The following is a 15767-nucleotide window of genomic DNA, read 5'->3' as shown; positions in this document are numbered from 1 at the left end:
TGCACAGGTACTATAGGTATAACCACCTATGAATTCAGAAGTTACAGACAGCAGTTAAAGTTACCTTCCCCCTCTGTACCTCAACTTTCTTCCAAGGAGCCCCACTGCTGGGCATCTAACACCATTGCAACAATTATGAAAGTGCCTAATGACAGGTTCTCTCACACCGTAACTACACAGATTGAAGGGACTCCCCTGCCTTCCTCAAAGCTAACACTAATCTCAATGCAGGATTCCCGATTCCTTCAGAAAATTCTCATTCCTTATTTCTCTACTCCTCCCAGCTTAATTCTTCTACTACCTAACAAAACAAAACCTTATTAATTCATGACTACTTAATGGAAAAAAAAGCCAATCTTTACTTGTCCAGATTCCTCTGCATAGCTTTTACGTGGATTTAATTGGAGAAGTCATCTGAGAAGAGGGATAAGAAAATTAACACCTATAAACATCACAGATTTCTTCCCCTACAGCGTTGTCTGCTGATAAAATCAGCAATGAAAATAAACATCAGCGATGTAAGTCAGCAAAAATAAGTAAAAAAGGGTCACAGGATCATTTATGTTTCAGGGAACTGTATTTGCCTAAAAAAAAAAAAAACCAAAAAACGAAACCCCCTCCAAAACTGAACCCACTATCAGAGAAATACTTATGCTAGAACATGCGATACCTGCGTTTGCAGGTCTTTAGATTACATGCTAGTAGCGCTAGATGGTTGCCAGGTGCTAAACTAGTTCAGTCTTTTTAAATCTGGGACGAGCTGTCTTCCTATAAAGCTACCTTTCCTCTGCGTCTTGCAGTGGTATTTGATTATTCACTGCTTTCTGCCTATGACACCTAATCTGCTAAACTGTAATAGCCAGAAGAACTCACCATTCATTCATCCTTTTAGTTCATAAAAGTGTATACTTGTTGCCTACGTAACACTGAAATCTGGGCAACTCTTTGCCATTCAGACAAATGAACAGATACAATCGGCTGGGAAAGACACTTCTAGCTGTTCCTTCTAAAACTTGCTGAACAAGTACAGAAAGGGTATCAGATACCCTCATGTTTTTAAATATATACAGTATTCGATGCCCTGTGAAGACTGAAGTCTTTTCTCTTGCACTTTAGTGCTCAGCTATAACTTTAAGGGAGAAATATCTGGATTTACACAAAAGCAGGCGGGCGAGGGGCAAGGAGAAAAACATTACAATGATCCACACAAAAAGAATTACTGCATCTCGTGAATACAGCGCGTACCAGTTCACAAAAAGGATGATCTATTCTTCTACCTATTGACGGACAAACAGAATGATTTTCAAGGCTAAGTATTTCAGGCTTGCATAGAGTCTTATGTAGACCTCATAGCACAAAAATTTGGAGTTGAGACTGCACGGAGCCATTGGAGATCCCCAGGTAAGATCCAGTTTCAGGGTAATAGTTTGAAAAAGGTATTTCTTCCCTGCTTAATGAACGTGGTTACTGAGAAGAAATGCATTGGGCCTTCCGGAGACAGTATGGGTACTGTGTCTTGAGACATCCCTGATGTCTTAGGATTACATCTTCTGAAAGGAAGTATTTTGTCCAAGTTAACCTGTGCCCAACAACTAAAAATTAAGAATTGTCATAACATAGAGGTCTACTTAAAAATGCTGACAACCACAGAACTGAGGGAAGCCATTCTTCTGAAAGCAGTTTTCAGATAAGAATGTATCTTCTATTAAAATTCCTAGCATCATCAGCTGCTGCAGAATGGGCTGATCCCTTATCTCCCTTCCTCCTCTTCTGTCCATTGGGAAAACTAAAAAGTACAAGCCTCACATCATGTACATATTTCTAAACTACTCCATGTCTTCATTCTGCCAAAAGTGGTAAGTGAAATAGTAGACACAAGGGACTTCACATTCAATTCTCTTCAAGATGGAAATCCTCTACTTAAAATTCCTCTTCTGATTTCTGAAGAATTTTATTCTGCTTTATCACACAAACTACCATTTGTATTTTTGCTTCTGAGTTTTGCTATCTTGTAAGAGCTGTATCTGTAAACCCTGTCACCAAGACATAAATAATTCAGAAGAGGAACCACAAGGTCATTGAAACAGGAGCTAAGAAGGAAAACCAAAGATGACTGATAGTTGGAACATTATCTTCCAGTTTTTCAATTTACTTTAATTCTCCTTTTGCGTCTTTTCACAGTTTACATATATCTCAAAGATAGCTACTATACAAGCATTCTTTTCATGTTTCTACACATATAGAAAGTAAAGGAAAGCAGAAGAGAGAAAAGCATCCTGTCTTGTTATCAGTCTAACGCAAAAATGTCAAGCCAAAAAAACATCCTTTTGAGTAACTCTAACAAATTATATTAACTAAACTAAGCCTCAAGAGGCTGCAGAGCCTCCGGCATCAGTTTCAAATGCACATTTTAAGCAAAGGATAGCCTTCAGTACTATGGAGCTTTATGACTTTTTGAAACAGGAATCATTGCTTCCTAAGAGTTTGCAATATACTACTGTGTAAATGCTGCATGTCTTCCTCGGAGCCATCTGCATAAGCTAAGAAGAAAAGACATTTGAGATTATCTGTCTTCTCTGACCATACTAAGATGAAAACTGGCCATACAAGCTTCTAAAAAGATGTCAAAACATTTATTTTTTCACTGTAGAGGCGTATCACCTCTTAAAAACTCTATAAGCAATAAATGACAGAAACACCAAAAAGCTATTATTATCTGATTTAAAAAATGATTTATCCACTTAATTCAGCCAAGTAATCTGATAGGTCAAAAGTTCTGAAATACCTCACACCTTACACTCTGAGAAGTGGGGACCAAATAGGAAAATACACATTTTAAAATGGCATTCCTTTTCACTAGTTTACTTCCTTAATAATTTAGAAACCCACAACAATTTGAAGAAGGTAGTTGCTCAGTTACATTAAATTATTGTTGTTCTTTTATTTAAAACAGCTTTCTCTGATTTAATGAAATGTAACAGAAAATTGCTTTGGAAAACTAAAAAAGACAAGTAAGAAAGTTAAAAGATAAGGTTGCAAGTCTCATTCCAAAACTTCTGCTTCTGAAAAGAGAGGTCTGAGTAATTAATATTTATATGCATTGTTGCAACAAATTCTGAAAACAACTGGCATTCATTACACTTACTCTCTCATTAATGGCAATATTGTCCATGCACCTTCATGTCCATCCATCTGATGAATAAGCAGAACTGTAGGTAATTCCTTTAAGAAAAATAAAAATATTCCCATTAAACTTGAATTATATGCACATTTTTTCCCCAAATGCCAACTAATCTTAAAAAAATCACTCTGGAATGACTACTTAGCTCTTCATTGTTTTTTACTGGCAAGTAGCCCTGCAGAACAGATAACTTAGGACGGTACAAAACAATGTGACCTGCAATTTAAGGAAAGTGCTTTGTCCAACTCACGATTTCTTAATTCCCTATTAGATATAAAGCTAATACACTTCAAGGGAAATGTTTTGTATAGGTCCCATGTAATTAATTAAGCAACATATCATACTCATTTCTTTACCGTATCATAAAATCTCATACTGTAAAGACAGACTTAAAAATAACGTAGGGCATTATACAAAGGCTTCCATTGACAATCATGTTACACAGCACTTGTGCGAGATTTACAACACATCTTTGAGTTCAGCTTTGACCTGTCACAGTAACATAACAAAAAACCCATCAATTTATGCAAAAATAAAAATGAAGAGTTAGCACTTTTTTCTTACTGAAAAATCAAAGCAGCTTCCTACAAAGCAAAATCTTCCTATAACTTTCTTTGGTCTTTTATCACTTGAAATCTCTTTGGTGTGGCAGATGCAGAAGTTTAGCAGACAAGCAAGCATTCTGGGGAAGTTCCCAAGAAAACACCCTTTAAACATGGTCCTCTGACAAACCAAACCGCCTAATTTATACACTACCTCATACATATAAAAAGTGGGAGAGAGATATATATCCCATAATATATAGGCAGTATCTTACTCCATTGATTAACTACCTACTCATTTACAAGTACACTTCTCTACTGCAGCATCATTAGGGTGTCAACCAGCTCACAAATGCCTACATCATTTGGGTTAGGTAATTGCACTAGTACCGAAGCAAAAATTTTCCTGACACAAAAGGTTAACCTCCCAAACAACTTATCTAAACTTCCCCACCATCTAAGTATATCCCATTACAACAATTAACCTAATAAAGCACTGGTGGTGTTAGTGCAGTTCAACACAAATGACTTATTACTAGCAGGTAAAGGATCCCCCAGCTACTGGAGAACCTCTGGGGTGCAAGGGTCAGTTACTGGTAGGGTATAGGTCTGCACCAGCTACCTACTGGGCCACCAGTGAAAGACGCACTCGCATGCATAAGTCTGTGCGTGAGGTAAGGGGGAAGCCAGGGAGTCTAGGGGTCAACACTGGCTACCCTGAGTGTCTAAAGCTACTGGAAGGATCCACTGAGTGTGCGCGTGTGCGTGTGCAGGAGCAGGGCTGAGCAACTGGAACGGAGCTGCGAGCCACAGAGCCAGCCTCGCATGCTGGCAACTGCGGAGGCTGCAAACATGAGGGCCAGTGACTGCATAGACTGAATGTCAAAGACCAGCGACTGGAAGCACCCATATTGTAGGTATGGATATTTATGTACATATATTCCACAAACAGGCTTTCATCCTGATCAGCCAGAGAGGTGAAATGTGCTCAGGCCACTGGTGCAGTTTGTGTTTGTGACAGTGCTGTGGCTTCTGTCTGTGATCTACATGGATGACCACGTATATCATAGAATAGAATCATACAATCACAAGATGGTTTGGGTTGGAAGGGACCTTAAAGATCATCTAGTTCCAACCCCCTGCCATGGGCAGGGACACCTCCCACTAGACCAGGCTGCTCAAAGCCCCATCCAGCCTGGCCTTGAACACTTCCAGGGATGGGGCATCCACAGCTTCCCTGGGCAACCTGTTCCAGTGCCTCAGCACCCTCACAGTAAGGTTTTCCTTCCTAGTATCTAATCTAAATCTCCTCTCTTTCTGTTTAAAATCATTGGCCCTTGTCCTATCGTTACACTCCCTGACAAAGAGTCCCTCCCCAGCTTTCCTGTAGACCCCCCTTTAGGTATTGAAAGGCCTCTCTAAGGTCTCTCTGGAGCCTTCTCTTCTCCAGGCTGAACAACCCCAACTCTCTCAGCCTGTCTTCATAGCAGAGGTGCTCCAGCCCTCGGATCATCTTCGTGGCCTATGTCCATGTACTGCGCGCACACACATACATGCGCCTATTGGGAACACATGCTCAGCCTCGCTACTGGCTGGACCTGGGGAGCGGGAGCTGCAGCAGCCTGGCCTCCCTCAGGCTACCACATCTGGCAGCTCCTAAGATAAACCATCTTGACCTCTCGAGGGCCTAATTCCTTTCCACTTACACCACACATATGCCAAACATTTTTGTTTGATGAACGCATGTCAAGAATATAAGCCAATTCCATTAACATAAAATTTACATTTAAAAACAAAAATAATTTATTTTCTAAGAAAAGCTGTAAGACAAAGCTCATACCGCTTGCTGACTCCGTCAAGTTTACTTCAAATCCTTTTTAAGGGCAGGTAAGCATAGCACGTAGAAATACACAAAACCTCCAAATTTCATCCACTAAAGCAAACGTTTCTACCATTCTAAAGAATAACTGTGTCTCTCAGGAGTGCATTAACCCTATCAAAACATAACAATCTGCTCCTTTTAAAAATGTTTACACTATTGTGAAGGACACAAATTAGAAAGAAAGAATGCCAAGGCTCTGATTTGGATATTCACTTGCATCTAAAACATCTGTAGTTCTGATATATGGTTCTAGTTCTAGCCAGTCTATTAAATGTGTTTCTGGTTAGTTTCAATTTATTGCAAAACCAGAGAAGTCGAGAGGTTTTTAGCCGAAGGGCCAAATCTTAGTAACAGTATGATCAACACCTGGTATTCCAATGAAATGTAACCACTTCATGGTAAAACCATAAAAATGTTTGCTTAGGGGATTGCAGATAGGAAGATAAAAGGGCAAACCTCTGTCTTTATGTTGTTTTTATAAGCACACAAACCCTGCAGTTATGCTAGTATTTGTATGGGGCCATGTGTTTCACGTACAAGAGGAGACAGACAGAGATAAAAGTAATTAATAATAATGTATTCAGTGTCTATATCACATTAAAGCCTGAAGTTGTATTCATTTTAGATACAAATAACATTTTCCCATGCAAAAGGTATGAAGTAAATTACATAATATAAGTAGCTGTACCATATACTCAGGTATCTCCGCTTTAACAAAAAAACCCAACAAGTCTTTCCTTTATACAGATCTTTTTTGAGCTAATCTGATACTTTGCAAGGTATCTTTCCTTTTTGACGTTCTCATAAGCCTGCTCTCTTTCTCTACCCAATGTCCTCTTAAACATGAAAATACGTATCTTGTATATACCTTTCCTTCCACTCATCTCTAACAATGCATCAATTTTGATTTAATAAAGGAGATGCTTAAAAAACACTATGCAGGTAAAATAGCTTCTTCCAAAAAATACAGGAGGATCTCTTGCTTTTCCTTTCTCATTTTACGTATTTTCACTCTGAACCCAGTGGAACTGGGCTACCCTATTAATTTTATTTATTCTACTTTCAGTAGAAAGACAGAAAAAAGGCAAAAAGTACCTGATGACAGCTTTGGGGAGCGAAACAGCATGTGCACAATTTAGTTTAAAATCATTGCTCCTTGTCCCATCACAACAGACCCTACTAAAATGTCTGTCCCCATCTTTCTTACAAGCCGCCTTTAATTATTGAAAGGCCACAGTAAGGTTTTAAAAAACCCCATGTTGCTAACAAAGCATAATACCCAAAAAATAGGCATTTTGTCTTTTGCTTCTCAGGAAACCTAAAGTAATAAAGTATAATCTACTATTTTCCATTAGAGAGAGTCTCTACTTCTGTTTTACTCAGATTATCAGGTTAACATTTTAAAATCTACTCAGGTTATCATTTTAAAAAAGAACCAAGTTTTCATAATATATTATGAAGGCCATAGCAGTACCCTGACTTCATAAATCAAGAGCAAGATGCTGTGTGTCAGTCTGTCGTCAAATGATCTTACATTAAAGAAAAGACGGAAGCATTTACCCAATCATATGGAGGTAATAACTGCAACTTAAGAAAGTGATTTGAAGTGTTCCTGACTATAACTTCAGATAAGAAAAAAAAAAAAAAAGGAAGAGTTAACGTAGAGGAAGTAATTTTATTCCTTTTTCCTACTGTACATTATATTGAAATCCTCAGAACACAACTTAGCTGCCGGAAAATACAGATGAATGCATAACCGAAGCACCGACACCTGAGTGCTTGCACGCCAGATCCACCAACTCCTTGCCTGGGAAAACAGCTACAATAAGTATTTGTATCTGAAAGGACTTTTTAGGCAGTCAGTTGGAATCTTAATCATTATGCAATTAGCTATTTCATCATCAAAAAGAAAGCTTTCCACTACAATCCTTTTCTGTCTCAAAACCCTATAATTATTGATGTAACTTTTTCATGTGGGAAAGATGCCACTGATTTTGTTATTTTACTGGGTTGCTCTTCAACAACAGTCAGAGTAAATTTCACCATGCATATTACAGTGTTGCCAATTGCTAACACTCTGCCTAGAGCTCTCACAATTAGAAAAATCAGTAAAAGGTCCAGTAAGGTTTTTGTGATCCAGAAATAATTCACTTGCGGTCAGTAGTAATTGGCGTTAATTTGGTTTACATTGTGTTCAAATGACACCACAAGATTTTCCTCAACTACCAGTACAAACAATTGTCCTGCAGCAAACTGAAGAACAGTTATACACAGAATTTATAAGAGTGCCTATGTTTTTCATGATCAGGGGCAGAAAATGTGTCAAAATCAATACAGCTGCCTTCTATCTGGTAGATGAAAACCTGAATAGATCTTAATTCAGATGACCAGGACATGAGAAGACTCGAGAAGCTACTAAATTAAAAAAAGAAAAAAAAATTCAAAATATATGTCTATCAACAAATGAAGTACGCCCCCCCATTAGTCAAAGAACTTAAAATACTTCTAATTTCATCTATTTTAATCTAGACTGGGCTGCATGTTTCAAAGACCAAAATGCGGCCTGGAGTGTTCGATTAGCGCTTGCTCATAGAGTTGTCAAGTACTGACTTTTCAAACTGAACAATATAAAAAAGCTAATTTCATTCTTGTAATTACTGAGATGTGAACAACATTCAGAGGTATTGATCCATTTCAAAATTATTATTGTAAATCTTAATACTTAGGGAAAAAAAAAAGACACCTTTACTAAATAAAGTTTAAACCTAACTGCAAGATTGAGACGTAGACCAAAAGCAGCTCCTACGGCTTCCTAACACTGCCTCATATATTCAGTCTAAGTTAGTCCATTTTTGTGCATTTTTTCCCCCTCACCGCATTGTCTTGCATCACAGAGCGCACAAATTGTATTCCTTTGGGATGAAGCTAAACTAGAAGATGTGCTGCAACTGCTAATGGACCTCCAGTTCACAGAACCAAGCCAGAACTAGTCCAAAGAAAAACCCTTTGAAAAGTCACCTAACACCAGCGCCAGCTCCTCAGAAACAACTGCACGGCGCTACGTATTTGCTCCTGCTGCACCAACTAATGTAGAACAGTCCAAACATTAGTCCAGCTGTTCCAAGTGAGTATGGCACATCTGCTACAGTTTCAGTTAACTGGCATTTAATAAAATAATAATAAAATAATTACATGGATTTTAAGTCAGTCTAAATTTAATTTGAGAAGCAATCTCAATTCTAAAAACTGAGACAAGTATTTGAACGTGCTAATTAAAAAGTGTACCTTTGGAGGAAGAAACTTAATCAATGAAAGAGTGCTCACCAATTTATTCTGCATTTTCTTTTTCCTCCCACAGAATCCCCAGTCTTCCCCCTAGATATCCCCTGTCTTCCTTTTAAGAGCTAATGATCACCAGCATCCCCAAGTAAGTCTCATTTTGTAACAAGACAAAAAACACGTGGAAAAATCTGGAAAAGATTTTATATTTATTATAAAAAATGCTACCAGAGATGCATATAATGATAATAAGAAATTGCACTAAAGTGCCATTTATTTTCTTATCACTTGTGTGGATAAAAACCAGGCAGGAATACAGTTTGCAAGAATTCTAAATAAAAGCAATTACACGGAAGACAGACATGAGATATACCAGTACACAGCTATTATTCATGAAAGTAAGTATTAATGGTGAACCACAATAATTATGTTGCCAACTGATCTGAGCTGGATTCTTTCTTTAGAATGGCCGTTAAAGATAGATTTTGCTTTTAAGTAAAAACCTCACTTTACACATTAATATTATCAGCCACAATACTAAAATCCATTCTCAATCAGAACTAGCATACAAAAACACTTCAAACAATGAAGTTAAGCTATTTATGCAGTTCTGCTGGTACTTTTATTATTAGCAAATTGTCCCCTCAAAATCTATAAAGTCTATTCTAATGTTGAATGGTTTGCAAATTCCATGTGTTGTACACACAAATGGAGGATGATTTACTGCTGTCTTCTGCTTTTCTCTCCCTTTAGTTTATGGAAAAAGCATATGCTCACCAACTTTCAACTTCTTACTGCAATATCTACAGAAATTCCTAACCTCACTGAAAGTTTTAAGTATTTCCATTTCTTAGAAGATTTTTATATTTACAGACAAATAAGTCTGGAGCATCTTTCATTAACAGCGAGTTTGAAGCAGTCATTTGCCTACAGAAAAGTTGGAGAGGGACTCTTTATCAGGCAGGGTAGCAACAGGACAAGGGGTAATGGTTTAAAACTGAAAGAGGGGATATTTAGATTAGATATTGGGAATAAATTCTTTACTGTGAGGGTGGTGAGGCACTGGAACAGGTTGCCCAGAGAAGCTGTGGATGCCCCATCCCTGGAAGTGTTCAAGGCCAGGCTGGATGGGGCTTTGAGCAGCCTGGTCTAGTGGGAGGTGTCCCTGCCCAGGGCAGGGGGTTGGAACTAAATGATCTTTAAGGTCTTTTCCAGCTCTAACCATTCTATGATTCTACCTCCCTAGCTAACAATGTGATACATGGGGCAGCAGATCCCTTCACCCCAGTAGTCTCTTACCGAGTAAACCTACAATACATTTTCTAACTTAGGAAGCAGAAAGGAAGAAGAGAATGAACAGGAACAGGAGAACAGAAAGAAGCTTCCACAAGGCACGAAATTTGGTAAATGTATTTCAAATACTAGTATAGATGCTCAGGAGAACTTACAAGAATCGAAGAAAACTGTCAAGAAATACTGATTTTGAGGGTTAATTTTCATTTAGTAATTCTAGTCTCATATACTTGAGAGCAGCTAATATGGCACTCTATTCAAAGATGACTGAGCAACTTCACCATAGCCGACAGCAGTCACAGTGGAAGAAGAAACTTTAGATCAATCTCTTATTCATTCTTTACTAATAAAGCTATACCTTAGCAAAATGGTTTCATTCACATCCTATGATGTATGCAGAGATTGCTGCAGAAAAGGTGGAGCCTTTAAAGCACTTTAAACTTGCCAATTTCACATATATTTTTGTCCTGACATGAGAAGTCATCTCTGTACAGTGACAGGCACAGTTTTGATGCATACAAAAGCCAATGCAGTTATCAAATATTTGACTGGGAAAAGCAGCTATAAACAGTGTATGACGTGTAAGGCAGGGCTGAGAGAAGCCCATTTGTCACTACTAAAACTGTTAAAAGATCTTATTAGTGCAGTATTATCCAGCTTTTACAAATTCTTTCAAATCTACTGAATATCTATTATGGGAAGATGATCATATTCATCTTCTAGCATTACCATGTAGGTATGTTTTACAGTTTCAATCATGAACTAGTTAACGGGCTAGACCTCAGTTTTGCTGATAATAGAGCCTAGTAATTGTCCAAAGGATTCTGGTACCTTTGCAGAATGAGAAGCAAGGGCATATTGGAAAGTCAGAGATCAAACAATTGAAACAAAAAGCCAAGAGAACAGCCAGAGGAAAGCAGAGATAAAACAGAATTCAGTCAGGTTTGTGAAGATGACCTGGAAGAGAAAAGATTCAAGACAACTCTGAAACACATATTCCAAACTAAATAGGAATTTTGTACACTTTTCCTGAAACACTTTCAAAAGGCTTGATTTTCAGAACTTGGAAGCACCTCACCCTTCAACAGATCAGAGTTTAGAAGCATTTCAGAATTTGAGCACCCAAATATTGAGGCCCCAAGTTGAGCAGCTGCATTTTAAAATTCAAATCCTGAAAGAAATTAAGCATTTCGAAGACAACTATGTACTCAACAGGAAAGAAAATGACCAAAAAACATGCTGACATCAGACAACATATATAAGCAGAATAAGTAATACAGCAGAAAACAAATGCACATGTTAATATAGATAAGGAAGGGGAAAGATGAACTTCATACACTGAACAGTTAATGCACACACTTGTAAGACAAGATTTTTATACTGCAAGCTCTACCCACACAATAGAAGTGAAGTTTTATGGACAGATTTTGAAGATAGGTATAAATATGAAAGTTTTGGTTGTTGTTACAAAAAGAAGTCAGGCAAAACAGAGGGAAGGGAGGAGAGAAAAAAGGTTGGATAAAAATGAAGGTCCAACTAAACTTTATACAGGAACATGAAAATGAGGGCAGGTCCAAAATACCAAATTAATCCAACTAATTTGTTTTCTTTTAAACAAAACAAAAAAATCAATTTATGCAAGGTGCAAGTACGCAAGTTTAGGAGAGAATTCAACTAGTGTGGCAATATTTAGGTGTTCGTTCTCTAAATGGAAAACATTGACTAAAGGTGGGCAGGGGGAAGAAAAGGACAAAAAACTCCTAAACTTGTTTCTATAATTTTCTATTAATAAACCAGAGATGATGCAGGGCTTTTAGTACTTACTGATACTATCATCTGACTCAAGCAATACAGACAGAAAAAAGCATCACAAGAGCAACACATACTGGGTAATACGATACTCAAAACTTCTGGACAAGGATTTGTGTGGTTTCAGGAGGCCACCGATAAAGGCTGGAACTTCTTCCTCCCTCTCTTTCACTGCAGTACCGTGTTCCCTAATTACTCTCATTTTTTGAGTCTGTGAGGACCCCCCTGCAGGGACTTGACTTCTTTGAGAAAGTAAGAGTGCCAGATGTGCCAGGTACCCCACCAGTGTCTCTGCCCTCACCACAGAGAAGCGCAGGACTTGTCATCTCAGCAAGCTACCTTCACGCAGTCTACTGCCAGTCATATGCCAGATTCATCATTTTGCTGTGGAAAGAGAGTCCCACTGATCAGTCAAAGACTAGAAAGACCTGGGCCAAGTAGAGTGGCATACAAGATTAATATCACAGATGACACGACAGTATCTTCCCCAACAGCTCTGGTATAGACTGGCATCTAAGCTTTGCTCTACACAGAGGGGAAAAAGGTGGAAAGCTAATGGAGAAGGTATGTCAGAGAGCCTTGTTTTTCATAAATAAAGGGAACAAAAACTGTCCACTGCCTGGCAGGATAAACTCTTACATGTTAAGGAATAAGTATTTTAAGAACTAAGGCGACAAGCACACTTCATGAGGCTGCAGGATTTATTTGACATGAATAAATCCTTGCAGAAGAAAAGCAAGCTGTTGCTAGGAAGGAAACAGACTGCACGCTAATGTTTTAAAAAAAAAAAAAACAAAAAAGAAGCTACTAAATCTAATAACATGGGGAAATACAGTAATTTAAAGTTACGTATAAAACATTCCTGTTCTAATTAAAAAAATGGGGTTGATCTTGTTATTATGGAAAACCTAGCCGTAAGACGAACTGTTGTAGACATGGAGATGGAGGGGCAGGACGGAATGTAGCCCAACACTTCACTTAAATATAATCAGTTAAACCTTGTTAAAACTGCAAGATCCAAAAATGAATCATCTGATTAGTCTCAGCTGGAAGCAGCTTCCATGGCGTGGGAAGCCATTATAGGAGAGAGAGGAGGAAACAGGGTTTTCAGACTAGAATCTAGAATTCAAGCAAGAAATCTGGAAGTTGAAGCAACAGATATATTATGGATTGCCTTTATTTATCATATTAATTTTGAAGGAGCTCCAGCAAATTAAGTCTAAATATACAGATGAGTTTAAACAACTCTGTTGCAGTGAATGAGAAATCCTTCTGCTAGATTTTATAACCACAGCATTATTAACATGCCCGTGAGCTTTACAGTAAGGGTAAAACGCAGAACAGTTCAAACCTACTCCAAGACTCAGAACTGTAGGGACATTTTAGCTATACAGCTTGTTGTAGATCTGGAAGAGGAACGCATGCCTGTTCATTTGTGGAATATTTCTAACAAGGAATAAAATTAGGCAACTACTACTACAGACCAAGAAAAATCCAGAGAGATTTTCAGTGTTGTTTCCATCACAGCCTGACAGTATTTCAAAGTTTCTTTCAGGTGAGATATAGATGTCAGAATTCATTGTGCGAATAGTATCAAACAACAACAGAGGAATATTTAAGGAGGCTTTTGGACAAGAGAACTTCAGCTGGCTTCACTCCAGATTCCAGATTCCGTCTGGAATCAGATGTGGAAGCAGAGCTAGGAAGAGCTTCCAAAAACATCAGTTCACCCACAAAAGGAATGCATGTCCCACTGGCATATTGAGAAGGGAAGGAAAAAAAAAAAAAAAAAAAGACAGAGTCTACAAATTCCCTGAAAGTAGTCTCTCACAGATGGCCAAAACATGAGCAGGAACAATTTGGAGACAGATCATTTCAGACAGGAATATGGTGATGGCTTACATTAAAATTAAAGCAAACTAATTACACTTTTACCCCCTCTCTGACACTTTTAACAAAGAAATCTTCCATATTATTGAAATAGCGCAATGCTGCCGTCAATACAGCCCATGCAATTAAAAATAACAGATCTTAAAGGCACATATGCCATACTCAACAACAACTGACACTTTGGCAACAGATATTGTGGCCATGACTCTAATGACATAATAAAGCTGAGACAGGCACCAAGAGTCTTTTCAACCTTATAGATGCAGCAGCTACAATACTGAGTTACACTCAGTGTGTGTTGGAACCAGAAAAATAGACCCTTCTGTAAGCAGGATCCTGTAACACAACAAAGAGACTGACCTTCTGAGGCACACACCAGTGGTATAGGACAGCTGGGCTTCTGATCATTTTTGTTCCTGCTGTGCTTCAGGAAACAGGATTTTGCAAAATTGTTTTAAATAAACAAGAATACAACGATAGGGCGCTCCTAACATTTGTCCTCTATTTTCACGTTAGCCAAACTGGAAATCGAGAGATTGGCAAAGAAACAATATTTAGAAAATTTAATGAAGATGTTAACTAAAGCAAGTATTTACTCAAGCAACATAATATAGAGGTTTTCTATGTATGGCTACATACTTTTGACTGCACTTGTTTCTTTTAAACTGATGTTAATAATCACTACAGTAATAGTCCTCAAACTCACAAAGGAGCAATATTCCCCTTCATATATAGGGATAGTTTAAATCTGTGAAATTTCATTTTTATAAGATGGTACAAAATACAGGATTTTGCTGAAAACAAAGTAAGCCTAAGAGGAAAAATACTGCAAGTTATAGTTGCAACACTTCTATAAAACAGAGGTCATACTTCACATAATCTATTATTCATATAGAAGTATGTGATACTCATTTTCATTTTCCGATACTCCATGGTATCAGTCTTAAGATCTTATTCTTCACCGAAAGGGTTACCAAGCACTGGAACAGGCTGCCCAGGGAAGTGGTTGAGCCACCATCCCCGGACGTATTTAAAAGATGTGTAGACGTGATTAGTGACATGCTTTAGTGGTGGATTTGGCAGTGGCTGGATTTGATGATCTTAAGGGCCTTTTCCAACCTAAATGATTCTATGATTGGTTTGTGGTGGTTTGTTTTTTTTTTTTAAACTCCATAATGAATACTACTAATTTGCTATATTTCTTCTGGCTAACATACATAGGACACCATTTAATCTCTAGGCTTTTCAGGAAAATAACTTTTTTTGAACGTAATGAATTGGCTCAGGGTGTTCAATATCAGAACCCTCACAGGGAGAAAAAAAAAAGAGGGGGAGGGGCATTTACTCTACTAGACCAGCTTTCATACACAGACCTTTGTCTTTAAAACAATGTCACCACTCCAGGCAATTAAATAGCATTAACTGCATCTAAACCAGTATTTCAGACAAAATCTACCATTTTTGAAAAAACATATTTTACCTGGTTTCTAGTCTTAAATGTAATAGCCAAAAGAGTAATTCTGGTTTTCAATTTTTTAAGAAGCTAGAAAGGGAACAGTCCCAAATATTATCATTTCACAGTCTGACAGCTTCCTTATTCTTATCTGGTGTTTTCTTAGGAAAGCGTAGTTTACAGAACTTCTTAAACACAGAAACTGCAGAAAATTAAGAAAACTGCTAAAACCTCTTAAGTTATTTTCTTTGTTGATATGTTCTAGACACTGTTTAATATAAAGTAAGAGTTGTTTAATATAAAGTAAGAGTTTTGATTAATATTCAATAAATTGCTATTAAATGTGCTTTTAAGCATGAACTCAATGACGACATCTACTGGTGACTGGAATCACAGATTAGTTTCACATGAAAACAATGTTTTAAGTACACAGTGAAT

General features: G+C 37.7%; 1 protein-coding gene across 2 annotated transcripts in view; it reads right to left on the bottom strand.

Moving 5' to 3' along the window:
- B3GLCT (beta 3-glucosyltransferase) overlaps positions 1-15767 on the bottom strand; it is a 64233-nt gene that overhangs the window by 26423 nt on the left and 22043 nt on the right. For both annotated transcript variants that reach the window (XM_063332321.1, XM_063332327.1), the window contains one exon: positions 3146-3222. In XM_063332321.1, coding sequence (XP_063188391.1) covers positions 3146-3222 — 77 coding nt within the window. The remainder of the gene's footprint in view (positions 1-3145; positions 3223-15767) is intronic.

The sequence above is a fragment of the Chroicocephalus ridibundus genome, chromosome 1, assembly GCF_963924245.1.
Source record: "Chroicocephalus ridibundus chromosome 1, bChrRid1.1, whole genome shotgun sequence".
Lineage (NCBI taxonomy): Eukaryota > Metazoa > Chordata > Aves > Charadriiformes > Laridae > Chroicocephalus > Chroicocephalus ridibundus.
Note: the sequence above shows the minus strand (reverse complement) of the source record. Positions and strands in the feature narration are given on the sequence as shown.